Source organism: Uranotaenia lowii, chromosome 1, assembly GCF_029784155.1.
Source record: "Uranotaenia lowii strain MFRU-FL chromosome 1, ASM2978415v1, whole genome shotgun sequence".
Taxonomy (NCBI): Eukaryota; Metazoa; Arthropoda; class Insecta; order Diptera; family Culicidae; genus Uranotaenia; species Uranotaenia lowii.
The window spans coordinates 191,114,139-191,141,239 of record NC_073691.1 but is presented as its reverse complement, the minus strand read 5'-3'; the positions used below and the strand labels follow the sequence as shown (position 1 = coordinate 191,141,239).

Genomic DNA, 27,101 nt, shown 5'->3' with positions numbered 1-27,101 from the left:
TTGGACCCTCCGAAGACTACGCGGAAGCATTCGGGGATGGCGACCAGACGACAGGTACTGGTGAAGGTAAGTGAAAACCTCTTTATTTACAAGAAAGTGTTAATTATTTGATTTTATTTTTGTGCACCGATAGATTCCAAGGAAATGTGGATACCAGAAAATTTTCAAAACGACTGCAAAATGGAACATCCAGAAGGTGCAACGGTTCTTGAACATCCGGAAGATTCAGGCAAGGCTAATGGAAGCACGGCTACAGGTGGGCACGAGACTAAACCGGCAAAATCACAGCGGAGGAAGACGATAGCGCTCTATTAATGGTGGCCGGAAAAAGATAAGATGCAACAACAGCACCACCAGCCAGTTTCCCGGTTGATGTACCTCTCCGTCACCGAAGAATAATTAGGCGCAGCAGCACACGCTATCTTCGCGTATGGAGTGTTTTTTTTTATAAAATGAAAATTATCGGAAGGTGTAAAATAATTGATTAATAAATAAATGCAATTTTGTTTCGTAATTGTTATCTTTTAATCAAAACTACACGAAATGCTGTATCGTTTTTTTCTAATGAGACAATCATTTAGTAAAGATTCCACATATGATCCAACTCGCTTCAAAACGAGTAGAAAAAAGCAAAAAAATTGAATGGTTACTCTACTTAACGACCCGTTCTCTGTATCGTAAAGTGCGTCCAAACGATTCCATTTCATGAAAAAATGATAAGCCCTATCTTACATTAATAATCCAAAACTATAGAAATAATCTTTTGGGTGTCTTGGGAAGAAGATAATGGGAATAGTCATTGTATAATACTGATCTATGCGGGTTGTCGTCCGGTCGTCGTGATCCGTCCTTTGTTCCCCAACCATGATTTAATTTGATCGAGTCGTTACATAAACAAATATATCCCTAGTAAATGTACGAACTGATTTTGTTCGTCCATCCCTAAGCCTGGGAAATCCATGACGGACATTTTTCTCACTGCCTCCTGTCAAATCCGTATTTTACTTTTTCCAGATTTTCCCTACACACTCGCTCACCACCAACCAACACAATCGTAAAACGGGGAGGGAAAATCGAGAGAGAGTGCAGTAGCAAAAGTGTTTGAAGAAAATTGGATAAGTTTGTCACACACGGAAAAACGAGCTCGCGGAGGAAAAATTATTGCTAGCGCCTGATTAGGGCGTCGATTGGTGCCAAAAGTATTCGGAAATTGTGCTTCCCGATCCGTGACATCCGGTATCGTTCGAGTTCCGTCGATTCGGTCGCGACAAGAGGCCTTTTAGCGCCAGGAAAATGTGACCCGTGCCTGAAAAGTGCCAATTCTCAAAGGGTAGTTTTTCCAAGGGGTGGAATGCAAAAACTACCCCCCATACCACCACCATCACCACACTTCGAGTTTTCATTCCTGCCTGATGATGATGGGAAGGATGTCACCATACCACGGTGAGTGAGTAGACAACGAGGACGACCGATTGTCTCTGTTTGGTTCCATTCCAGCACTCTTCTGCTGTGTGCTCGTTCTGTGTAGCAATAAATATCATCCTGCCTGAAGGAGAGGTGGAGCGAAAGTGGGGTCGATTGGTTGCATACCCATCGGGCGCTTTCTAACCTAAAAGAAAAAAATGTGTGAGCGATGTTACTAGCGAATTAATGTTTCCAACCCAGTAACCTAGAGAGGAAAAGATAAAAGTGCTTCAGATACGAGCCTTTAAAAAAAAAACGAAAGAAAACAGAAGAAAGGAGTTCAAGTGCGTGTTCAAGGATTCGTTCGCAAAATTTGCCCTATTTAGCTTATCCGTAATCCAGTTTGTTCGTTCCTGTTCGGGTTCGCGTGTGTTGTGGATTGAAAATGTTTCCTATCGTCATCAAGGTTCAATTGAACTTTTGCTGAAAACATCCAGTATCCAGTAAATAAGCTGCATTTGAGAAGGTGAGCAGAACAAATGTTGTGCATTCTTTCTAGCTTTTAATTTTTTAAGGAAAAATAGCTTTAAAATTGCCCTGTAGAAAAACAAAGATTTTATGAATAGGTATGATCAATTCATAATCTAACAACACGAGGCCACAAAATTTACCCCTTTTTGAGGTGCAAAGGATTTAAAAACTGATTTGGACGAGTTTGGGCTGATGGATCATAATTAACATTTTTTTTTGTATCAGTACATAAAATGATATATTTATTAACTTGTAAAATGAATTAGAATTTTTAACATCGAATGTACTCAAATACTTTGTTTTGAGTCGTCATGACCATCAGGGGGAGGGTATAGTTAAAAAAATGCAAAATAATGCAATTGAAAAATAGACACGAATACGAAGATTGCAAACTATTCCAGCTTCTACGGTTTGCTTCTGGCCCTGAAATTATTTGAATATTATATGAAATTACCAATATGATCGCGAAATTCGAAAGATAATCCCTTTTAATATTACAACGATTTGGATGGAAGTGCGTGGAGCGGAGGAAAAGAGAAGAATGTTAACATTCAAATATTTCAGACAAACTACATCTGACTTCAGTCGTCAGATGTTTCAAAAATATGTTGTTATAGACATCGTTTAGATGTCGGTCCCAATTAAGCACTTGAAAGATAGGCACCCTACTTAAAAACATTCAGTTACACTATCGATGGAGTAACTTTTTTTCATTTGATTGCAATTGGACTTACTAAAGCGGGCCATAGACTACACAACATTTGTACAAATGCGATGAAATTCGATGAAATTTTGTCGCTGTGAGCACGATTTGCATGGTGTATGGCACTGCTTGAATGAGCGCCCAAACGGTTGGTGTAAAATCGGTCGGGATCGAAATATTTTGTACAAAACATTCTCCCAGCCGGGGTGAAGATGGTTTTTTTTGTTGCTGTTGCTGTTTTCGCCAGCAATCATTTGTGTTCGCGTGAAATATGTTTGTATAGTGTGTGGGCGAGCATAGATCAAACAATCGACGCAGAATCATCGAATTTGTACAGGCCAATTTGTGTAGTCTATGGCCCGCTTTACAAAAGAATAAATTGATATTTGTAATTGAAGCGGGCCACAGACTACACAACATTTGTACAAATGCGATGAAATTCGATGAAATTTTGTCGCTGTGAACACGATTTGCATCGTGTATTGCACTGCTTGAATGAGTACAAATGTTGTGTAGTCTGTGGCCCGCTTAACGAAAATTTACACGAGAATGGCACAAATTTTAAAGAAAAACACGTTTCATTTTTGATTTCATTTTTAATGGGTTGCACGACCTTTTATTTATTATGTTACGAAGTTTGTTTGTCCTTTAAAGATTGCATTATGTTTTTTTCTTATTTTTTTTTATCACTGAATGCAGTGTTTTCAGATTTCACGGGAACACAACCTCCTTGTTGATAAACGCCCTAAAGCTAGAATTCATCAATAATCGACTCAAAACACAAGGAACATTAAAATGGAAGAAATAGAAGGAAATTGAAATAATCGCTTTTGTATTTTTCAATGAAAACTCAATAGAATATTCGACCGAAAATTCGTATGGCCGAATAGTTGAAAAGGTCAATATTCGGTTATCGGCCGTTCGCCGAATACCACTATTCGGTACATCTCTAAAATGGATGAATAATCGCATTGCGAGTAGAAAAATAATTGAATGATAAAAGGGAAAAAAATTAACAAAATGACACATATTGAAAAAGGACAAAAATCACACAAACGTAAAAAATGACAAAAATAACAAAAATGAGCAAATATTGAAAATTACAAAAAAAATATATATGAAAATGATAAAAATGAAAAAAAAAAACATAAATCTCATAACACTTTAGAAGATTCGTTGAATGAATTTCATAGCAGTAAGATGTTGAAAATTGTAATCCCTAATTTTATTAAATACCTACCAAATAATAGAGAGAGAATAATACATCATTTATTTTATTTGTTCTATAAATAATTTGTTATATGAAGAGTCAAAGCCTTTTAAATACAAGCACGGTTGTAACAATTGTATTTCGAATTATTTATTTATTTATTTATTTATTTAATAGATTTATTTAAACAATTAATACTTAAATAGGAATTATTTTATAATAATAAATTTTAATTTTAACTGATTCATATACAAGTGAAATCAATCATTTCAGTGTATTGATCAATTTAATGAAAGTTGGAAAAAAATTGAAAGAACTGTGAAACTGTGCACATTTTATATTTATTTTTCAAATTGAAGGTTCTTAATAATTTCCAATTTTTTTAAAATTTCTTTAAAATTTGAGATACAACAAAAAGAGAATTGATTTTTTATTTACAGACTAACTGATCTCGCATGAACTTCGTTTCGATTTAACTTCTAATATGTGATGAACTCCATTTTTTTTTCAAAAACCCGAAGTGGGGAATAAATAAAGTTTAAGGCATTTTAAACAAAAATTTGATACATTCTTCAAAAATTCAAACAGTTGAAAGAGCGAAGGCCAATCTGTCGAAGATGGAAGTAATGTGGTAATATCACTTGTTGTTTAAGAATTTTTTTCAAATGTTTGATCTACCTACATTTTTTTTGATTTTTTTGATTTTGTGCAAGCCAACTTTATTCAATTTTTTTTTTCAATTTATTGTAAATTTGAATTAATTTTCATTACAACCTCTCCCCTCCCCCTTTTCTTGCTATTTAAACTCCAAATGACAAAAGATAGATTTCAAATTTGTTCCGGCCATATAAAAAAAAAGATGACACCTGCTTTACTTGAAAATTTTGTTACTCACGACACGATTTTGTTTTCATATGAGTAAGAAAATAACATTCCAAGGAAAAATAAAAAAAATGCAGAAATCTTCAGACAAATTTTGCAGTGTTTCATACTATCAGATAAAATCCCACGTTTTTTCAATTTTATCCAGGAAATTTGAAAAAAAAATCATTTATTTGAACAAATGCAAAATATTTAGAAAACAAAATAAAAAATTTGCAAAAATCTGATAACTTAAGATCCGACAACTAAAAGTGAATTGAGAGAATATTTTCAGGTAACAGTATAACATCAAATCAACCACTTAAAATTGTTGAAAATAAAGTTGATGTTGAGATTTTTTTTTATCGAAAAAAAAAAACAATGAAAGGCATTAGGATCAGTTCGTGTACTTTTGACAAAAATGAACAATCTTGAATTTTTGCTTGAAAACTTAAATTCTACCACATTTTAACATACACGAGTGCCTCCAACACCTTTGATTTATGCAATCAAACAGAAAAAAATAGGTCGATTTTTTTTTTAAATTTTATATAAAACACATTATCATCCTTGTGATACCCGTGCCTACGGTTTTATAATCAATTAAAAATGAAAAGTATGAAAATGTTCAGAAATCATCAAAAGAGGATAAAAGATTTTCAACAAAGATGTTTGGTTTTAAAATCTAGGTGAATTATTTAAAATTTGGACTTAAGTGTAAGAAGTAAGTCTAATTTATTTCCTAGTCCCAAATATTTGTTCATGAAGTTCTCACACTAGCTTAGCTCAAAAAATAAATAACTAAATTTTCAAAAAAAAGCGGGAAACATTTTTTCCAGAATAAAACCCCATAAATGCTCCTTACTTCAGATGATCCTGAACATGAAAGATGAAAGATTGATTTTTTTCAATGTAAATAAACCGTCCTTAACATTTATAGACTCTACAATAGATGGCCCCAAATTTGTATGGGAAATTTCAAGCTTGTGAAATGTTATGTGCTGCAGGTTTAAATTGATGCTAGGCCTAGTAGAAGGTCTCATGCCAAATTTGGACCAGATCGGATCAAGGGAAGAGGTCGCTCAACGAGCCTAAAGTCTGTATGGCATATTGGGATATTTTGTTCGGGAAGAACATGAAAATCCAGTTTTTCATGAATAACTTTGGTCCCCTTTGGTCGATTTCTTTTGAAAACGGTTTTTCTTTAAGCCTTAATTATGACAAATATTTCAACCGAAGACTGCATTTCGATTCGACTTATAATAACAACGTTATTAGACTTCAAAAATGGGGTAACTTTTTCAGGGTGATATTCCTCACTATCATTGCTGCGTTAAAATGTTCGAAGCAGTGTCTCTTATTAATAGTGATGAATATCACCTTTTAAAAAGATATATATTTTTTGAAGCTTAATAATGATGGCGTCTCTAGACTATTGCCAAATCGTCCAAATAAAAGCTTTATTAGAGTTTAAATGAAGCATAGAACACGTTTTAGCTTTTTCAAGTTTAATGCTACATATATTCCTAAAGAAGTTGCACTGACTGAAAATGTCATCATCCGCCTTCTCTAAATACGATAGGCAAAATAAATGTTTGCAAACCTATCAAATATCCGTTGAAATTGAAAAACTCCCGAGTGTCGTAACATCGTCGTCAAACCGTGCACCGGAATAATCGTTAAATAAACCAACCTCAGGTCCCAGACGGCACAGCATCCGCCAAACAATAGTGGCAGAAGGAAGCTGACTTTACTAATTCCCTTTGTGAATCCTTTTATTTTATTTCGCTTTTCTTCGCCACGACATCTGGAAAATTGTAGGCCCCAAAGACACTCGAGCCGTTTGGCAAGCATGTTCTACTCTACCTTCTTGTTCAGAAGAGCTCTGGAAAACCACTCCGGTTCGTTCTTTGATAAATGACTTGAACACAGAACAGCGTCATCTTGAGAAACGAAGAAAATTCTCACCACCCGCACTCCCCAGCCGAAGAAAGGGGAAAATGAAAAATTTATGCCGATTCTTATCAGCGCCCTTCCTGATATACATATGAAGATATATCTAACTTTCATTTCGATCAGAAGGCATTGGGGATGCTCTCTCGGTCGGATGTCTGTCTATTCGAAATCTTATGGCGGATTTGTTTCCCTGAGAAAAAAAAACACTATACCTATACCAATTTAAAATGTAGATAGTAATTCATGCAGAATGACTTTTCTTCTTCTGTCTGTATTGCAGGAAGCACGATGTAAGCTGGAAGCGAGAAACTCCTACCGGATTTATCGATACTATACACTACAACGAGGACTAGTGGAAAGACACTAGCAAAATACTACAACAGAATTTACTCGCAAAAGAGCTACTAAAACGACAAAACTAGTCAAACATGATGATGATGGAACAGGAAATCGGAAGCTGGGACTCGGTTTTGCTGGAAAACCTTTCCGAGGACAGTTTCATTACCAATCTTCATCAGCGCTACAAACGGGATTTGATTTATGTGAGTATTTAGTGCACTGTATCGGTTTTACTTTATTTGAACAAATGATTTTTCTTCTTTTTAGACTTACATTGGCACATTTCTGGTGGCTCTCAATCCGTACAAACCGTTGGCAATCTACACGCCGGATCTGGTGCGGAAGTATGCCAACAAGAGCCTTTTCCAGCTACCACCGCACATGTAAGTTCAAATAACACTATCTTTAACATCCAAGGGAATTAGAAATAGGGTTTTTTTTTAAATTTTAAATCAACAATCTGCTAAGAGACGTCTTCCTTGATTTTGTCAACCTTTGCTTAGTACGAGGATTTGGATTTCGACCCGTGCCGTGGTTGGATACCACATGTGTGACACGGAGAAAATGCACCTTGGATCACTTTTTTTCGCACTTTCGATGAATAAAAATTAGGTCTAAATTAATCAACATTTTCTGTGCTCATACAATTTAGGCACAGATATTATATATGTAAATTAGAGCGTCTTTTGATCTTTATTAGCAGATAATTTTCAAACTCCTTCAGGCCACTGATGTTTGACTCAAATCTAAATTAATTTTAAATGTAGTAATCTTGTTCCTAGCGTCTTGTTCCTAGCGGATTCGTAGCGAACACCTGTTTTGCAGGACAGTCGTCCGGCATTCTCGCAACATGTCCCGCCCAGCGTATCCGGCCAGCTTTCACCACCTTCTGGATACTGGGTTTGCCGTAGAGTCGCGCGAGCTCGTGGTTCATCCTTCGTCTCCATCCTCCGTTCTCCTGTACGCCGTCAAAGATGGATCTTAACACTCGTCGCTCGAATACTCCGAGTGTAAGCAGGTCCTCCTCGAGCGATATGCATGTCTCGTGTCCGTAGAGAACAACCGGTCTAATAAGCGTCATATACATGCACTTCATGCGAGGGCTAAATCTTCTCGACCGCAGTTGCTTATGGAGTCCATAGTAGGTACGACTTCCGCCTTGTGTGCCTTGTGTGTGATAATCAAATGACTTGAGAGTAATCTAAACAACACATTCAATATCATTGTCATGGTTCAAGAATTCGTTCAAAACTCTTCACCGAAGGGCAGAATACCCGTGGTTTTTAACGAAGTCAATGTTTGGTATCACAAGTCTTCTAAATTTAATGCTCCGGTCCATGTCATCAAGGGTTATCAGTCGTCCCGGCCCTGAGTGGCCCGGCGATGAGGTTCTCCATCCTGCACTGACAGGCAACTATTCAACTTTCGTCGATCTTCCTCTTCGTGATGGATTCTCTGTTCCTGTTCCAGAATGACGTTCCGATGTGTCTGCTGGGTCACGAGATCAACTAAATCTCTGTTACCGAAATGTCGGCGGTATCAACTCCTGCGTCAACGAGTATCTGCTAGCCACCTCTAGCTTCAGCTACGATATTGTGGCTTGCACCGAAACCTGACTGAACGACAGAACCCTACTAGTTAGGTTTTTCAGCTCCGACTGCACAATGTTCCGGTGTGACCGAGGTCCTCACAACATTTCTAAATCCGATCCGGTCTTTCAACCACTCCAATCGACAACGAATCATGGAGAACGATCAGGAATTAGTGCGGATCCGTATCGATCTGGGTACTCGGAAGCTCTACGTCGGGGTTTTATGCCTAACCCCTGCCAAAACCGCGACCTTCGCAGAGTCGTTTTCCCGCGGCCTTTCCCGATTGAGTTCCAATACCGTTCCAGAGGACGACTTTATCATTGTTTTCGACTTCAACCTGCCTGGACTCAAATGGTTTTTCTCCCAGAGCGGTTTTTTGTTTGCTGACCCTTCATTTACGATGCTCTCCAGTTTGATACTTGCCTCACTCAGCACAGCAAGTCTCCGCCAAATTATAAGCGTCGAGCATGGGAATGGTCGCTTGTTCGATCCCTGTTTTTTTTTAACGAAGGATCTCCATTGGCTACGCTTGAACCAGCTCCGGCGCCTCTGGATAAGCTTGTTTTTCATCACTTGACACTGTCGCTATCTCACAAACGCTTGACGCCGTCGACTGGGATTCTGAACCTGAATCTTTAGATAAAAACGTCGCTGCTGTGAAGTTCTTCCATGTCATCAGCTACATCATCGATCGTCACGTATCAAAATGCCCAGCAGCCACTAAACTACATGCTCCCTGGGTCACGGAAGAGTTGCGACACATGAAAGGACTCAAGAACAAAGTCCTTCGCTACTGCGAGAGACACAAGTGTCTTCATGCGAAAAACCAATATCGCAAATATAACTCAACTATTTCTGCGGTATTTCTGCCTTATGTGTGATTGCCAAACTGTTTGACTGGTTGTATCAGATCCATTTGCAAATTTTATTTCTCTAACGAACAACAGGGATTCATGCCTAAGCGCTCTACGAGAACAGACCTGTTGACGTTCACGTCTTCCGTGCAAGACAGCTTTGACAGAAGATCTCAAACCGACGTCATCTAAACCGACATGTACGCGGCTATCGCCAACGCGGCTCTTTACTGCAATGGTTTCATAGCTACCTGGTAGGACGGAAACTTATACCGTATTTGTTTTCTCCCCTCCTTCAGTGTTCCACCGTACCCGATGAAAACAAACACAAATCGTCGCCAGTGTATTGCTACCTCACTCACTCACACGCTCTCTCGAAACACTGACAAAATTTTCGGGGCAACATCGCCCGATGGCAGTGCAACACCAGGTCAAAACCAGTGCAACACTGTCCGAATAAACAAACAGTTTGATAGCACCTAGTGGTGTACCAGTGCAACACTCGGCATAAACAAATACGGTATTATTGTACGAACAGGTGAACCATATTCCTTTCAATTAGCTGCCTCTTCTGGAGTACCCCAAGGGAGCCACCTAGGACCCATAATATTCCTGATCTACTTCAACGACGTGCTGTTGCTTCTCGATGGACCAAAACTTACGTATGCCAACGACTTGAAATTGTTTCAGCCCATCAACAGCCCTGAAGATGTCAACAACGTCTTGCAGAGCCAGTTTAACATTTTCGCCTCCTGGTGTGATGTCAATTGCCTTCCCTTGAATCGCAACAAATGCACGGTAACTTCATTTTCACGCAAGCAGTTGCGGCTATTGGCTGGTTATTTTCTTGGACATTAAGAGTTGAACATATGAAAGTACTTGGTGTGATCCTGTACAAACGACTGGACTTCAAGATCCACACAAACTACATCATTGATAAAGCTTCCGGATGCCTGGGTCTTCTATTCCGCATGACAAAAACTTTAAGGATGTTTATTGTCCAAAGAGTTTCTACTGCAGCTTGGTTCGATCGACCCTCGAATATGACTCGGCTGTTTGGTACCCTTACTACATACTAAAATGGCTCGGAGCGTATCGAGGCCATCCATCGACACGCTGCAAGCAAGGTTGCCGAAATCACAGAAAAATCTGTAATTTCACAGAATTTCGTGCAAATTTTCATCACAGAATCTGTGTCACAGAACACAGAATTTTGAAATATATACAGATTTCACAGATTTTTTGAATTTTGAATGCATTTCCGAAATTATAAATTTTTTGGCCAATCAAAAATTTAGATTTTTTATCTTGAATTTCAAATGTATGATAATATTGGTAATGTTAATTAATTTTTCCCAACTAAATTGTTAAAAAGACTCAATTCATCATGAATTTTCAATGAAATTAAAAGAAACAGCATCACAGAAAACATCACAGAATTGTTGGGTAAAATCACAGAAGGTCAGATTTTTTTTTCTCAAAAACACAGATTTTTTTTCGGCAACCTTGGCTGCAAGCCCACCGGACCGCAACACGAGCCTCTATCGTCGCCGATCTGCTTTCGTCAAAAACCGACCGCAGTGTTAGAAGCATTCCAACTCAACGAACGACCTAGTGGCTTGAGGAATCGTGATCTTCAGCCCTTTGCTCCTCTCCGACAGAACACTACGGAGCTAATACAGCGCTAATTGGTGCAATAAGGACGTTTAACCGCTTTTTCAATCATTTTGATTTTGAAGTTTCGAGAGAATTATTCCGAAGAAGAATCCTTAGTGCTTTGAGTATTCCATGTATTTGTAGTTTGCCTTTAATTTTTAACCTATCATTTGGATCAATATGTGATCTGTTGATGAACAATAAACAAGAAGGGCGATCCTGAACAACCGGTACTGTTGTAATACCGGCAGCATCGGACACAACCTTTGTTTTTCTATACTTCATTATCATTCGCAAGCTTCTACAGTCTAATGAAGGCATTAGCGAGCAGATCGAAATGGACAGTGTGTGAAGGTTATTTACACAGCTAAGGCTGAAATCCGGTGGGTTCGAAAGCATTATTCGGTTGAGATCTACCAAGGTTTTTGACAAAGAAGCGGGGAGTCTCAAGTCAAGGAGTCCAGCAGCGTGCTTCTGCTGGACCTGAAATCTCCGAGCTACGTGCCAATAACCTGTAGGCCAGCAATCAATACTGATAAATACACATCATGCGTGTTTTGTTATTCATGTCATCGATTGCAACGCTAAGCGGAATCTCAACACAAGTTTTCCACAGTCTTACCATGGCACGTACCGGTCCTACGTCCTTCCAGCGGCTTCCGGTCCGACGACCTCCCAAAGGCTCTAGTCTAAGGTTGCCAGAATTTTTTTCACTACCATCCGGGCCTAGCAATTCCGGGCATTTTTTCAAAAAAACCTGGCAAAATCCGGGCATGAATTTCAATTTTTCAAATCCAAAAACCGGGCAAAATTTAGGTGTTATTATATATAAAAGCAAAGAAAAAATGCAAAATAAATCGAAATTAATATTTTATTAATGTAATTGCAGACTTCTAACAACTTTTTGGAACACCTAAATATTTAAAGGTTTTTAAAACTAAATCAGCGAAATTATTTGAAACAACCGTTGAAAATTTCCATACCGATAATCGATTTTGCTGAAACGTACTCAAAAACTTTGATTTTTTTTTTGGTTTCTTTGTGAAAATTATGAAAAAATCCGGGCAATATCCAGACTTATTTCACGATATCCGGGCAACCGGGCCGGACCGGACTTTCACAAAATTTTGCATCAAATATCCGGGCAAACCCGGATAAAACCGGGCAATCTGGCAAGCTTACTCTAGTCTCAACGCTCTTCCTGCGGCTCGGAGCTATCCTTCTGCCTTGACGCCTTTCTTGAGGCCTGACGCCTCATAGTTGTTCCAGTCCGACGACCTCCAGTTATCTTTCCGGTCCGACGACTTTCTATGGCACCGTCTTGATGCCTTTCCGCCGGGGGGGTGCTCGCAAGTCTTTCAGGGGATCCGGGATTGACGGCCATCACTTGGTTTCTGACTTGGTGACCTTCCATGATATCGGTCCGCCAATTTTATATGGCTTTGCGATCTGATGATACCTCAACACTGGCAAGATTTCTTGGTCCAAGATCGTTGACCGAGAAGTATCCATTTTAACAAAAGCAGATAGTTGGCAATACCCAATTTGGTTGTTTATGGTAAAGTTTCCTTACCCACAGGAATATTACTGGAGTCGGGGAAAACTTCATTCTACAAAGGTTTCACAATCGATCGAGAAAGTTAATTTGGACTGTCGAACAAGAAATTTAAATCGGGTTTGAATACGAGTGACATGAATTTCTGATCAATTGAAAATATTTTTTCCGTAGCTTTGCACTGGCCAACTCGGCCCACCAGTTCTTGCTCAACTACAACGAGGACCAGTGCATTGTGATGTCCGGTGAAAGCGGGGCCGGAAAAACCGAATCCGCCCGGATGATTGTCCACTTCCTGACGCAGCTGTCGGAGATGCGCCGCAGCCGGACCCCCGTGTTTGCTTTGAAAGGATCCAACCCGAGCTCCCGGCAAACGACACCGAAGCACTGTACCATAACCCGAGTGGGATCATCGTTCGAGAGCGGTTCCGGTACAGGGGGGGCTGGTCGGCTGGACAGCATCATGAAGTACAACACCTCGAGGGTAACTGATAGCTTGAATTTTCAAAATTTGATCAGTATTAAAGCCTTTTTTTTTGTAGAAATGTTCGCACGAAAAAACGGTCGAGTTCGATCTGATTGCACATCACAAGAGTACCGAGAATTTGGCAGCCATGGCCATGGGTAGTGGTCCCGGCAGTGGGAGCTTCTCGACCGGAAGCACACCGAAATGTCTGAAACACTCGAACCAATCGATCAGCCGATCAACGGAAGGAAGTGATTTCCCCACCAAGTCCACTCTAAAGTCAGCCTTTGCTTCCCCCGCCAGTTGTCCCAGGCACAATTGTACTAGCGCCGGAAGTAGCCACATGGATCTGCATCGAATGTGCGGTGGTGGTTCGTTCAATTCTCCGTCCTTGCAGAAGCGATGCAATTTGGGTAGATGCTGCCATCAGAGCAGTACCCGATCTATCCACAAGTCTTCCTCGTCGATTGCGCTGACCTATGACCACAGCAATAATATGTCGCCTTCGGTGCACCGGAGACAGATCCTGAAGTCGATCACCAAGGAGGTGTACCTGCGAGATCTGGAACTGTACCGAATGCGGGACCGGGTGGCACACGCTGAAGTGTTCCTGGAGGCCATGGGCAATGCTTCGACCATCAAAAACAGCAATTCGAGCAGATTTGTGAGTTGTTCGTTGAGGTTAATTGGTTTGGAATGGGAATCTTACCAACCACTCATATGTTACAGGGAAAATTTTTCGATATAGAATTCGACTACAAGGGAGATCCGGCCGGAGGACATCTCACTTTGTGTAAGTAAATTAAAAAAAAAAGAATGTAAAAACATTACAAATCTTACTCACCGTGTTTCTCGATCAATTTTGACATGCTCAACATTTATAGATATGTTGGAAAAGGTATTCTTGATCTATTTAAATACATCGTCAGAGAAAAGCTTGACTAAAACTGTTCCTTTTATTTTTCAGTCACGTGTAACATCGCGCAGTCCCGGAGAACGAAATTTCCATATATTTTACCAGCTACTGTCGGGCGCTGACATTCATTTGCTCAGTAAGATCAAATTCTAGCAATTAGCAATTTCCTGCGGAGAATACTAAAATTCTCAATTTTCCAGAATCACTGAGATTGCAGCGCAACATCGATAAGTACGACTTGCTCAAATACAGTTTCACGAACGAGGACGATCGCACCAATTTTGGCTTTACGAAGGTATGTTTTGAACTTTGACCTGCGATCAACACATTCATGTTCGACCCTCTGTTCCACAGCGATCCCTGGAGGTGATTGGATTTAGCCAGGAGGAGATATTCTCCATCTTCACCATCCTGGCGGTCGTCCTGAAGCTGGGTAATCTTGTGTTCATATCCACGACGAACATCGACGGTTGTGAAGGTTGTGAAATTTCCAACGAATACGGTAGGTTTTTTTCTGGGGTCAAACATAAACTTAGCCAATCACCATCTTGAAGGCCTTTATGTGTCGTTTAAATATCGACAATACATATTTGTAATCTCGATTCGATTAAATTACTAAAATCATTTTGCTTTAGAGCTGGAAGAAATCGCTCAACTGCTGCAGGTGGACAGCCACCTGTTGTTCTACTGCCTGACGCGCATCGGCGAAAACTGGGACCACATCGAAACGGACGGGTCCGAGATCGATGCCATGTACGCGTCCAAAATCAAAGCCACCCTGTGCCGGACGCTGTACGGGCGCCTTTTTGCGCTGATAGCGGCCCGCATCAACGAGCAGCTCAAGCTCAAACAGTACGGTATGGTGGCCAGTAGTACGGTACGGGGTCGCACCATCGGGCTGCTCGATTTCTACGGCTTCGAGGTGCTGGAGAAGAACTCGTTCGAACAGCTCGCCATCAACTACTGCAACGAACGATTGCAACAGGTTGGTTAAGATTTTTTCTCATAATGTTCGTGCTCTTTGATGACTTTTTCTTTTGTTACCTTTAGCATTACGTAAAAAATGTGCTCAAATATCAGCAAGACTTGTATATGGCCGAGGGTCTTGACTGGATCAAGATTGACTACTTTGACAATCAGCCGATCTGTGAACTCATCGATAAACCGTGCTATGGAGTGCTACATCTGCTGGATGAGCCACAGGTTATCAACGATGGCATCCTGCTAACTCGGCTACACCAATGCTGCACCGGGCATACCAATTTCCTCTCCAGAGATCCCAGTTTGCCTTCGAATGCTTTTCAGTAAGTTTTGCTAGCTAGAGGTTCAAGGAACACTTTATACCATCTAATGTTTTTCTTTTGCGCGTAGAATTCGTCACTTTGAAGGACCAGTGCTGTACTCGAGCCTCGGTTTCACGGAGAAAAACCTCGACCTACTGCCGAAGCATGTCAGTGCCTGTCTGTACCAGAACTGCGAGCTGCCTATAGTGGCCAGCCTGTTTCCGGAGGGAAATCCAAAGCGGCACAGTGTCGGCCGCAAGCCCACCAGTCTCAGCACAACGCTCCGAACCTCGCTGCAAACGCTGCTGAAGCAGGTCGAACAGCGCTACAACCACTACATCTTCTGCATCAAACCGAACGAGCTGAAGCAGCCCAAAATGTTCGAACTGGGTTTGGTGCAGCATCAAGTTCGTTACATGTGGTAAGATTATTTTGTAGTCTAAAACCGAAAGGAATTACAAGACTAATATCTCCATAGCCTAATGCCACTGATAAACCTCTGGCGAAACGGTCATTACTTCAATATGGTGCATTCGCGCTTCGTTCAACGCTATAAACTGCTGTGCCAGTACACGTGGCCCCACTTCAGCGGGAGCATGATCGATGGGGTGGCCCTGATTGTGCGAAGCGTTCCTTTACCGGCGGCAGAGTTCACCATCGGTCGCAAGAAGGTATTCATCCGGAGTCCACGAACAGTGTACGAGCTGGACGAGTTCCGGAAGGTACGACTCAACGAGCTGGCCGTGTTGATCCAGAAAACGTATCGGTGCTACACCAAACGGAAACGCTTTGTGGCACTGCGACGCAGCCAACTTGTAATCGCCGGGTTCTGGAGGACGTGGCGGGTATGTTGAAACAATGTTTGTTAGATCTCAGAAATTTACACTATCAAACTTTATCCTATCCAGGAGCGGGAAAATATCCGGATAGCAGAGTTCAAAAAACAGGCTAGATGGGCAGTGCAAGTGATTGCTCGATTTTTTGTGCTGATAAAGGTGAGTCACAACACTGATGCTAACACGTAGCCATACAATTTCGTGACTGAATAACGAACACGAAATTATTGCGATACCGAAAATGTCATGCCAATTTTCTTATAATGTTTAGAATCAAACTTAAATTTGAGGATAGTTTTATACATATATTTACTTCAAAATCAAAAGAAAAATTAATCGATGAAGCCTTGAGTGTGAAATCGAACGCATTTTCGCTTGATGCCCTCCATCAAATTCTTTACAGTATCATCCGGTACGAGTTTCTCAGTTTTTTCCATTTTCTTAACACGTCCTTGTCGTCTATTACTGTCTTTGGGCTCTTCCGAAGTTCCCGCTTCATTATTGCCCAGTATTGCTCCACCGGGCGCAGCTCCGAACAGTTTGGCGGGGGTCATGTCTTTTGGAACAAAATGAAAAGAATTGGCCTCATACCACTCCAGGACACTTTTAGAATAGTGGCATGATGCCAAATCAGGCCGAAAAAGCGGAGCATTGTCGCGCTGTTGCAACAACGGCGAAAGGCGCTTCTCGAGGCACTTAGATTAGTAGATCTCACCATGTACTGTGCCCTTTGTCACGAAAGACTCACTCCTACTCCTCAGTCCGCAAGAGCAGATGGTCTGCCAAACAAGATATTTGAAAGCGAATTTCGACATTTTCTTCTTCGTAAATTTGTCGTCCATCACACAGCAACCATATTTTGTCAGCAGGTTTTATTTCAGCTCCTTTGCCGTGGTCCAACGTCAACCGCTCCTGGAACCACTTCAACACTCTGGAGACGGTTGATTGGTGAATGTTCAACATTTTTCCCAACTGCCGGTGCGACAGGTCAGAGAATTCCTGGTGTTTGGAAAGAATTTGTTCTCTCGACTCACGTTGCAGCATGTAAACAATACACATTAATAAGAAAGTGTGCAAAATTTGGTTGATTTTTACCTAATGGTAAACAAGTTATGCCTTGTTGAATGTGTCGCAATAATTTCGTGTTCGCCCTTTATGAACGAAGATGTAGTGTGGAGCACTTATATTACTTTCTATCGATGTAAATTTAAGTGATTTTACTAATCAACCAAAATTACTAACCCCCAGACTCGGGAGTTCCTGCTGACGTTGCTGCTTCGACTGCCCCATGACAACATGAGTCCCATCTGCCATGATTGGCCTCCGGCACCGTCCTTCCTGGCCGAAACTTCCCAGCTGCTGCGGAACATTTTCCATCGATGGCGATGCTACAAGTACCGGAAGTCGTTCGATCAGCCGGCCCGGAATCGGATGCGCGAGAAGGTCACGGCCAGCATCATCTTCAAGGATCGCAAAATTTCCTACCCACGAACGGTGGCCCACCCTTTTCACGGTGACTACATCCGGCTGCGGCAGAACGTCCAGTGGAAGCGAGTTAGCTGCGAGCACAACGATCAGTACGTGGTGTTTGCCGACATGATCAACAAGATCACACGATCCAGTGGAAAGGTATAACCGGCTGATCCATTGACATTTGAATCCGGGTTAAAATTGCGCTAATTTTTTGTAGTTCATTCCCATCCTGCTGGTTGTGTCCACAAACTCGATGCTTCTGTTGGATCAAAAAACGATGCAGATCAAGTATCGGATACCGGCCTCGGAGATCTACCGGATGTCTCTGAGTCCGTACTTCGACGACATCGCGGTCATCCACATAAGAGCTGTAAGTAGTCGCAATATTTCTAGATCGGTAGATGCTTCACTGGCCTGTTGTGTGATGATGATTGAATACAAATTTAGCGAAAAAATTATAGAGTCATAGACCATTTAGACATGTCCCAAAAACTGCACCACCGACCTATTTTCTGATAGTAGACTTTTGTGTGTTTTTTCTTCCCCCGTTTTTTTTCGAAACGATCAACCGCTTATCGTGTCGCATCCTTGAAATCTCATTCAACCCACAAAACAAAACAATCCAACAACAACCCGCCGTGATGTGTACAAAAACAATCATGCTTCCTACATCATCATCGCCAAAAAAAAACAAAACAAAACCATGCTATTGTTGCTGTGTTGTTGCTGCCGGGATGACGCTCCCGGGGCATTTCCCGTGGTCCATGTGTGCCTCCTCACGTATTTTGACCCTTTGTAAACACCAACCGTGTTATGAATGTTGCGACCCCTTGTACCCATGCCACACCACCAATGTGAATCCATGTGTCCATTCGTCTGTGTGTGGGTGTCCGTGTATGTGTGTGCATTTTTGTTCTGTTCTGTGTTCCGTGGACCAATGCGCGCGCTTTCCGTAGGATAACTATAGTTCCAACATGTCGGACCGATCGGAGTCACCAACGGGGTGTCTATTTCAGGTAACTTTTCTCTGTTTCAGCATTTTGCTTGTTTTTATTTGATTTCAAAAGCTTTGAGCACAATGTTTTCTGACTCACACTTTTTTTAAAGACCATTTTGTATGACGTAGGTTATTAAAAAATATCACCATGGCTGCACAAATAAACACCATTATGTTTGAAATGTTTTCTGGAGTAATCAAGGAATCAGCGTTACCTCATTCTAATCTGTACTACCTATCAACTAAATTCCTCGTTATTTAGGCGAATCAGTGCTAAAAAGTGAACAAATGCTTGATCGCCCACCTGTGTTTATTGTTAAAATGGATTAAGTTTAATAAATGAATTATCAAGGGAATTTTTAGAATTTGCATTAAATTGTGAACGCAACTCATTGGAAAATTCCTTCTTTATGTACTCGACGCATAATTAACGGCTCATGCTGCGAAAAATATTTATTTTGCCTTATATTTTCAACATTTTGCATAATTACGATCAGAGATTTTAACCAAACAACTTTTTATTTGAAATACCGACGTTTCGAACATTTTTTGTGTGGTCTTTCTCAAGGGTACTGGAAGTTTATTCAATAAAAATTAGCTTTTTTAGAATTGTTAGTGAACTGTTTGTGTAAACTCACTTATCTGTCTGCTGTTTTTGTCAATATTGTTGTGAATTTCGTTATCGAATTTTGAATATGGCGATTGAGCCAACATCACTGTTTCGAGAAAAACGCGTTCAAAGTGCATAGTAAGCTCGCTTGCTTGACGGTCGTGTATCTCTTGCGCTTTTTTTCCCGGATTCAATTTGCCGTGTATTCAGATTAATTCTCGACAACGAACCACTGAACATTACTGTTCCATCGTCGAAGTTTAAAATTCACGTTAAGCGACGTTATTTTTGATTGAAAATTGTACAATTTACTCTTGATAGTTGATAGTTTCAAGTTTCAATGCCATAACAGTATATTAAGAGGAAAAATAATATCTTTTGTTGACAGTTTTTTCTCCGTTTTTTTTTTCAATTTCCCGGTGCTATTTTCAATGCCCGTTTTTCCGGTTCTGGCCACCCTGTTTAAAACTTAATGTTGCTTTGAATTTATCACTTTTAAAAAAAAAGTTATCTTCAATTTTATTTGAATGCGAGCAATTATAAGATATGAATTACAACTTTATAATGACAACTTCTATACTCGAAATAAAGTGAGCATGTCCACGTGGACATACCCCTACTCCCTTCTACGTGGACATTTCCAGGATTTTATGACAAATACGAATATTTGCTCGAATTTTAACTCAATTTTCCACTATCAACATTACTTACACATTCGATTACAACTTTGCAGATTTAAATGATGTCATGCTTAAGGGGAGGAGAGGGAGTTTCGATTTTTGTGACATGGGTGGAGGGGGGTCTCAGCTTGAACGTGACATCACATATTGTTACAAAAAAAGGCAAAACAATAATAAATAATTTTATCCTAAACTCAATAAAATTATACTAAATATCTAAACATTATGAGCATAAGAATGTTCACAAGAACACTTCCACTGCAACACTTAGGAAAGTCTGCCCCACTAAAATTGTGGCAAAACGTGAACAGGAATGCTTGGCTATTCTAACCTGTGGAGAAGATTTGGATTGCGAATTGATTGAAGAAAATGAACTAGGTTTAAATGATTCTACATAAACCGTTGTGACCGGCCTAATGGTAGGGTACTTCTGTCTATAATGCCTTTGCGGGGTAAAATGCCAGCGACTATATTTTGATAAATTTTAGAGATTTGCGAAGTTTTAAGTGGATTCTTTTTACACAAATGTGTTCTTAAAATCAATACCTTGTAATTTTAGTAAAAATCATTACCAGATATTCATTTAGACGCAAATAACAGTCAAATTAAAATTTTTTGTGACTATTCATCACTTAAGTTGTAAAAAGTGATCAAATGAAATAGGCTTTTACACCAAGATGATTTCTCAAAACATTCTTACCATTGATTTTATTGGTTGTTCAAATTAAATATTCGAGCTATCAATTGATGAAAAACTGTGGTAAATTGTTATTTTATTGTATACGGAAGATTTATTAAATTTTATATAACCGATCAAAATGCCCCCATCAATTTTAGGACAAATCGCCCTCCTCTCAAGGTGCTGTTCGGTAAGATGTAAACAAAACCACGTGTTGTATTCTAAGTTTTGGAGTGCAGTTTTCCATGAATACAGACCAACTATCGAAACGATTAATCGATCTTCATCTTTGCTTAGTCCTAAATTATCATTAGGATGCATAATTATTACAACTTTCGGTCGGATTTGAGTGAATAACGTGCACTGAAAATTGAATCGGTTCGCTAAATTTGTCGTCAAAAGCAGCAGAAAAAATTGCGTTAAAATTGACACAGTTCAATCAAAATAAAGACAAACATTTCAATAAAATATCTTTTTCCATTGAGAAATGTTGACAAATCACTTGTTTTTATGTGTAGATAAACTTGTAAAAAAATTCTTTTTTGTTCAAGTTTTTCCGAATAAAATAACAGAATTATTAATTTATTTTCACTGTGAATATTGTGTTGGTTTTGAGTCGTTTTGATCCATGGGGGCACCATTTGCCTACACCGGGGCGTTTAACACCCAATGATTTCAAATTCAAAGGTTGCTTTTAACGGCGTCTGTAAAAAAATCTAATATTTTCATAGTTTTTACAATAAAAAGTAAAATTTTTGGCAGGATATAAGTAGAAGAAAGAAATACGAAGCATATATTGCAATGTATTCGGGTGTTCAGCTGTGTTCAGCTTACGTATTCCGCATACTCGGTCATTTGCCTTAACAGATGCATATTCCCCCGAACTAATCTAAATATAACGCTTTCCTTTATGAAAACGTTTTTCAAAAATAATTTCTTTTCATATATCGGAGCCATCTGATGACGTGAGCCTGAGTTCGGAAGAACTCACAACCAACATCCGATTGGCGTCAAATTTGCTATTGAGATACTTTATTGACTAGGCGCGATAGCGATTGACTAGCGCTGTAATGTAATCTTCGATCAGCCTACACTGTTACTTTTTTTGCACCGTTTAGTGTCAGTTTTAACTGTTTCAATGACGGAGGCAAAGAACATTAAAAATGAATAGGAATTGGAATACCAACACAAAACTCAACCATAACGATTGATGTGCACTGTACCAAAAATGTTTAATATTTATAGTTTTTCAAATCTTTCATTCTTTGCAACGAACCTGATCTCTCACTAATTTACCAGCACTCCTACATATCTCATTTTCAGTCGGAGATCGGCAAAAAGAAGGGCGACTTTGTGTTTCAATCCGCTCACTCGATCGAGATCGTCACCAAGCTGTTCCTGGTCATCCAAAATGCCACCGCCAAATCACCGGAAATCGTCATAAGTACCGAGTGAGTACATATATATGCAGATACATACACATATGTCATCTTGAATGTTCCTTGCAAAATCTAAGTTCACGTTTTACTCCCAACACCCAGATTCGAGGCCAACTTCGCCCAGCAGACGGTAGTGTTTACGTTCAAATGTGGCGGCATGCTGGACAGTCCCTACAGCAGCCAAACGCGGGTCCAGCGCAAGGGCAACCGGATGGAGGTGATCGTGTAACAAAGGGCCTCACCGGAGCGTGTTGGCTGCGGGACAATCACCACGTGTCAACCACCACCGAAAGCGGACGGCCATCATCATCTGGCGGCCATGGGGCTGTTCGACTACGACGACGAGGACGGAATGGAGTTTGGCGTGCGCGGTTTGGAGTTCGATTGATGATCGTAAGGACACTCCCTTCATTGTTACTCACACAAATATGTATAGGCTCATTAGAAAAGCAATAAGCAATATGGTCGCAAAGAACTCGCTGCCATCACGTGGTCACCATCAGTGGGAATTTTGACCCAACAAACAACACAACCGCAAAATATGATAGAACGTTGGGAAGGAGCAAAAGTTCCTACGGACGGGAACATGGCATAATGTAGTAAGAAAATGAAATTGAAAAAAAAAACAAAAATAGCGGACGATTCGGGTGTAACTTTGTCTACAACTTACAGGTGAATGACATAAATCAATTAAGGCAAACTACTAGCAATTAAAAGAGGGAAAGAAAAAAAAACTTTAGGAACATTACACAAATTGAACACATACACTCACTCAAATACACACACAGACACACACAAAGTCATAGAAGAATAATTCTAAAAACGAGTACCATATTGACAACAAACAACAACAGAAAAATAGCAATTGTAGCATTACCTACACTCAGAGGAAATCTTATTATAAATTTCATAAGATACATCTTATGAACCACTTTTTTGTGTCCAAACTAATTTTTCATAAGAGTCTTATGAAATTCTTTCAATTTTCATACGATGTTCTTTTGAAAAATAGAAGAAACGGCATTGTGAAAAAATGATGAACACATTCATTCATAGCCTCAGTTTTTTTTTCATCATACTATAACAGTACGAAGCAATCGCCAGTTCATAGTTATTATAGTTTTCCTTCAATGTTAAATGTTATTGTTATCTCCGGAATGGTAAGTTCTTCTTCTTCTTCTTCTTCTTCTTCTTCTTCTTATAATCGAGCCTTCCGTCGGAGGACTCTAATTGTAGGGCTCAGTTGCGAGACTACATTGCCCTGTGATTTTGTCGAACATATTTTGTACGTTGTGTGCATTTGAATCAAATGGTAAGTTCGATTTGCTGTTTTTGGTGTGAACGTTGAATGCTATTAGTAAACTAAAATACATTATTTGTTTACTTTTCAGCAAGCTGATCGGCAAAAAACGAATGGTCGAAGATTAAGATGCGGCAAAAAAAAACTTTGATGGAGCCGTCTGTTGATGCGCTGCAGATGGTGACAATGAAGGATTTAATTTTAAACGAATTTGGCAAACAATAAAGTGAATGTTTTCAGCATGAAATATCGAGAATTTTTCTTATTAGAAAGTGATTTACTGTTTTCATAAGAATCTCTTATGAAAAGCAACAATCTCTCATTGAAGTAGGCGTTCATCTTCAGAATTCATTCGCGTCATAAGACAATCTTATGAATTTCATTAATTTTTCTTATGGCGCCACTTCATAAGAGAATCTTATGGCATACATAATAGTATTTTTCTGAGTGTAGTACCAATGATGGACAGATGGAAAGGGCGAATGCTATCAATTTAACCAACACTTTTTGCGATTCAACGAAAACTTTTTTCTTACTATTCTTACTCGGTTGGTTAAACGATGTTTTTAATATTACTTCTAAAGAAAACATTCTCGGCTACATTTATTAAATAAAAAAATTTTCTTCGAATGCGATCATTCGTGGCATGTACTAAAATACTGAATATGTAGTCGACGAATCGCCAAAGAAGCAGTATCTGAAGATTAACCGGTAATGTCGGTAAGGACATTTAAAGGTTTCTGTCCTTTTTAGGAAAATTTGCGACATCGATGGACGCTTTCTCAACGTACCCAAATAAGATTTTTCAAAGCCAATCGATGGACATGTTCAATGTGTTGTTAAAATGATTTCCAGTTGTTAAATTTCGGAAGATCGAGAATAATCTGTTTTTTTTTTATCTCATTTAAGGAATTTTTTTTTCATATACGATGATACGATAAATATAAATTGATTTATAATTTTATTAAAAAAAAAACAAAAATAAAGCAATTCTAAGTTAGCCAGTTGACTTTAAAATTCAAAGAAGCAGAATTACTATTGAAATTGGATTTTATGCAGAAAAACTGCTTAAAAAACGAAGGATAAATCTTACATCAGAAAAGTTGATGAAGTGACAGTTTTTAAGTGAAATAAAAAAAAAACCAAGCAACCATACTGTGTATAGTTATAATCGGATTGACTCTGGCCAAATTGTAAACAAAAAAAGAGGCAATGTTAAACTATAACAACGGCAAAAATAGATAAATATTAGAGTATTAGGTTTGAAATCGACAGTTTAAAAAATAAATAGAATGTATGAAAATAATTGAAAAAATCGTAATACCTATTCCAGAACATCTGCAGCTTGGAAAAATGTAAGTGTTTGTGTTTAAACTTATCTGTCGGAACAAATATCAAATTTTTCTTTTGTCAAACCCGCCCTTTCCCCTTCAAAATTTTCGAAAAACACGAGTTTTAAGAATTTCATGGAGTATTTGATAAATCAATAGAATTTTCAAACAATTTCAAAGGTAAAAAAGCAAACTGTAGCAGCTGGAATTGTTTTTTTGAGCGTTTTTCGTATTCGTATTTTATTCAAGTGTTTGATGTGAAATAGCTCGAATTTTTTATTCTGTTCAATTAAGATTGAATGCAGTTTTGTTGCATTCAAAGTTTTGTTAAATTTGTTCCAATTGTTTTTTTTTTTTTTGCATTATATTTTATTATCCCTTCCTCCACCCATCGAGATGTCTCAACTCCAAGTGACAAATAAAGGATTTCAAAATTGTTGCCGCCTTATTACCCACTTTTCAGGGATTTACACAGGCAAGCACACACAGACGCTTACATTTTCGCCCTCTGAAAATATACGAAGAATCAAGCTGACAAACGATGCGGGCCGCCTCCCAATAATCGCAGTTGTGAAAAACTGATAAAAAAATAACTCAATGACGCTTATTACTATGACAGATATAACTAGATTCCATATTAAACTATAAACAAACAAAGGAGAGAAAAATTGTCATCCGAAAAAGGAAAAACCTTAATCACGTCCCCCAGCGATAAATATACGATTTCGGGGCGAAGAAAAGTAATGACAAATTAATACCCAATAGAGAAAAAAGTTGATATTAAACAGCAGCAGTCGAATAAAATGGAACTACACAGCCATACAAGTATAAGTAATAAAAAATAATCAAATATTTGACTCGATGAGTTTGATCTGTTAGTTTATTCCTTTTTTTTCTAGCAAATTTCATCAATCTGACAAAAGAAGATGATACAAAAAAATCATTGGAACTAAAAACGTGTCAAGTTTAGATGTTGTACAAAGTTTTAATCAAAATCCGAAATCTTTAATACATATTTCGTCTTGTAACAGGCAATGTACCATCGCACCATAAATGATGAAAAAATGTGCCAAATAGCTACCTAATTGTGAATTGTACGATTGGTATCGGTATTTTTGCGTGCCAAATTTTCTATAAGATGGTATGGATTTTTTTCCTATTACTAACATGTATACAGGTAGAAGAAAGTTAAATAAAGTAAACGGAAACTGGCTTTAGGTTGAACAAAATCGAGATCTTCACTTGGCGCCAATCGAGCGAGAGATGTTATTTTTAAACGATTTAAACTTTTTTCTATAAGATCAAACTTTTTTAAAATTAACAAAACGAATTCAAACTCAATAAAACGAAAATCATCAAAAGAGACAAAAAAACTTAATCTTTGACGCGATTGTATGAGAGTCATATTAGCCCAAATATAGTCCTTACTCTATTAAAACAAGAAAACCCAGATAAGTAGAACAATTTAGAGCATAACTAAAAAAAAATCATAAAAAAAAACCAACAAATATGAATCAGAAGTAGAGTACCTAACACAGCAGACACACTAACAAAAAAAAAACAAATAAACAATTAACAAACCCCGCAAGGTGTTAGCACAGATGAACAAAGAAAAAAAAAACAATGTTACAGTTAACAGTTTAACAGCGCGCGAATGTGGATCAACAAACACCTATATGTATTAGCCAACAGCAATGAAAGAAATTTGTGCCATAACTACCCATAAGAATAGGAAACCACTCTAGTTTGCGAAATCGATTCGAAATTTTATCATCATCCTTTTTTTTTTGTCCGGAAATGTCGAATATTAGGTACATATTTTTTTTTACATTTTACCTAAATTTTGGCATTTGTGTCCGAGAAATTTTTAAATTTACACAACTTAACATTTGTTTGACTTTTGGTAAAAATGTAAAGAGATTGTTGAAAGTTAGGTGAATCGTTCAAAAAATGAGACTCAACGGGTGAAAACTTTGAAAACCTTCCAAGAATAATTTAACTTTTGGATGAAGGTTATACCCATTAAAAAAAAGTAACCTTATAAACCACCATTATCAGGTTGACTAGAGAAAACCTCAATGCCAAAAGAAAACCTTCGTACTGTGCCAGAAAATGTTTGAATAAAAACGGACAACCAGTTTTACAATATGGAAAATATTATTCGTTTCGAATTAGTCAAAAGGTTCCAAGGTAAAAGAATTGAATGCGAATTTTTAGCAACCGCGCGATGAATTGGTATCTAGTTTAAATATGATTGAAGCAAGAGATTTTATTGCGAAAAGAAAAACCCATCCCTTTACGCAAGCAAATAATAATTTTCGATTATATGAATACATATCTCATTCAGTGAAACGAAGAAAAAACAGAAACAAAACAAATTAAAAAGCGATTACTAGAATAAAACTTTCCCAAGAGTTTTTTTCGTAGTGC

The 27,101-nt window shown here is 38.7% G+C and overlaps 1 protein-coding gene across 1 annotated transcript; it reads left to right on the top strand.

The window, feature by feature from the left end:
* Positions 1-1,115: 1,115 nt before the first annotated feature.
* Positions 1,116-26,181, top strand: LOC129741430 (unconventional myosin-Ia-like). The gene is made up of 20 exons (XM_055733156.1): positions 1,116-1,930; positions 6,946-7,207; positions 7,272-7,387; positions 12,836-13,145; positions 13,204-13,791; positions 13,857-13,920; positions 14,012-14,025; positions 14,095-14,179; positions 14,244-14,338; positions 14,398-14,545; positions 14,679-15,028; positions 15,094-15,347; positions 15,415-15,747; positions 15,805-16,171; positions 16,235-16,321; positions 17,411-17,791; positions 17,853-18,005; positions 18,592-18,651; positions 21,925-22,052; positions 22,143-26,181. Exons 2-20 carry the CDS (start codon positions 7,094-7,096, stop codon positions 22,267-22,269), a joined length of 3,774 nt encoding a protein of 1,257 aa, XP_055589131.1. The 5' UTR covers positions 1,116-1,930; positions 6,946-7,093; the 3' UTR covers positions 22,270-26,181.
* The last annotated feature ends 920 nt before the right edge of the window (positions 26,182-27,101 follow it).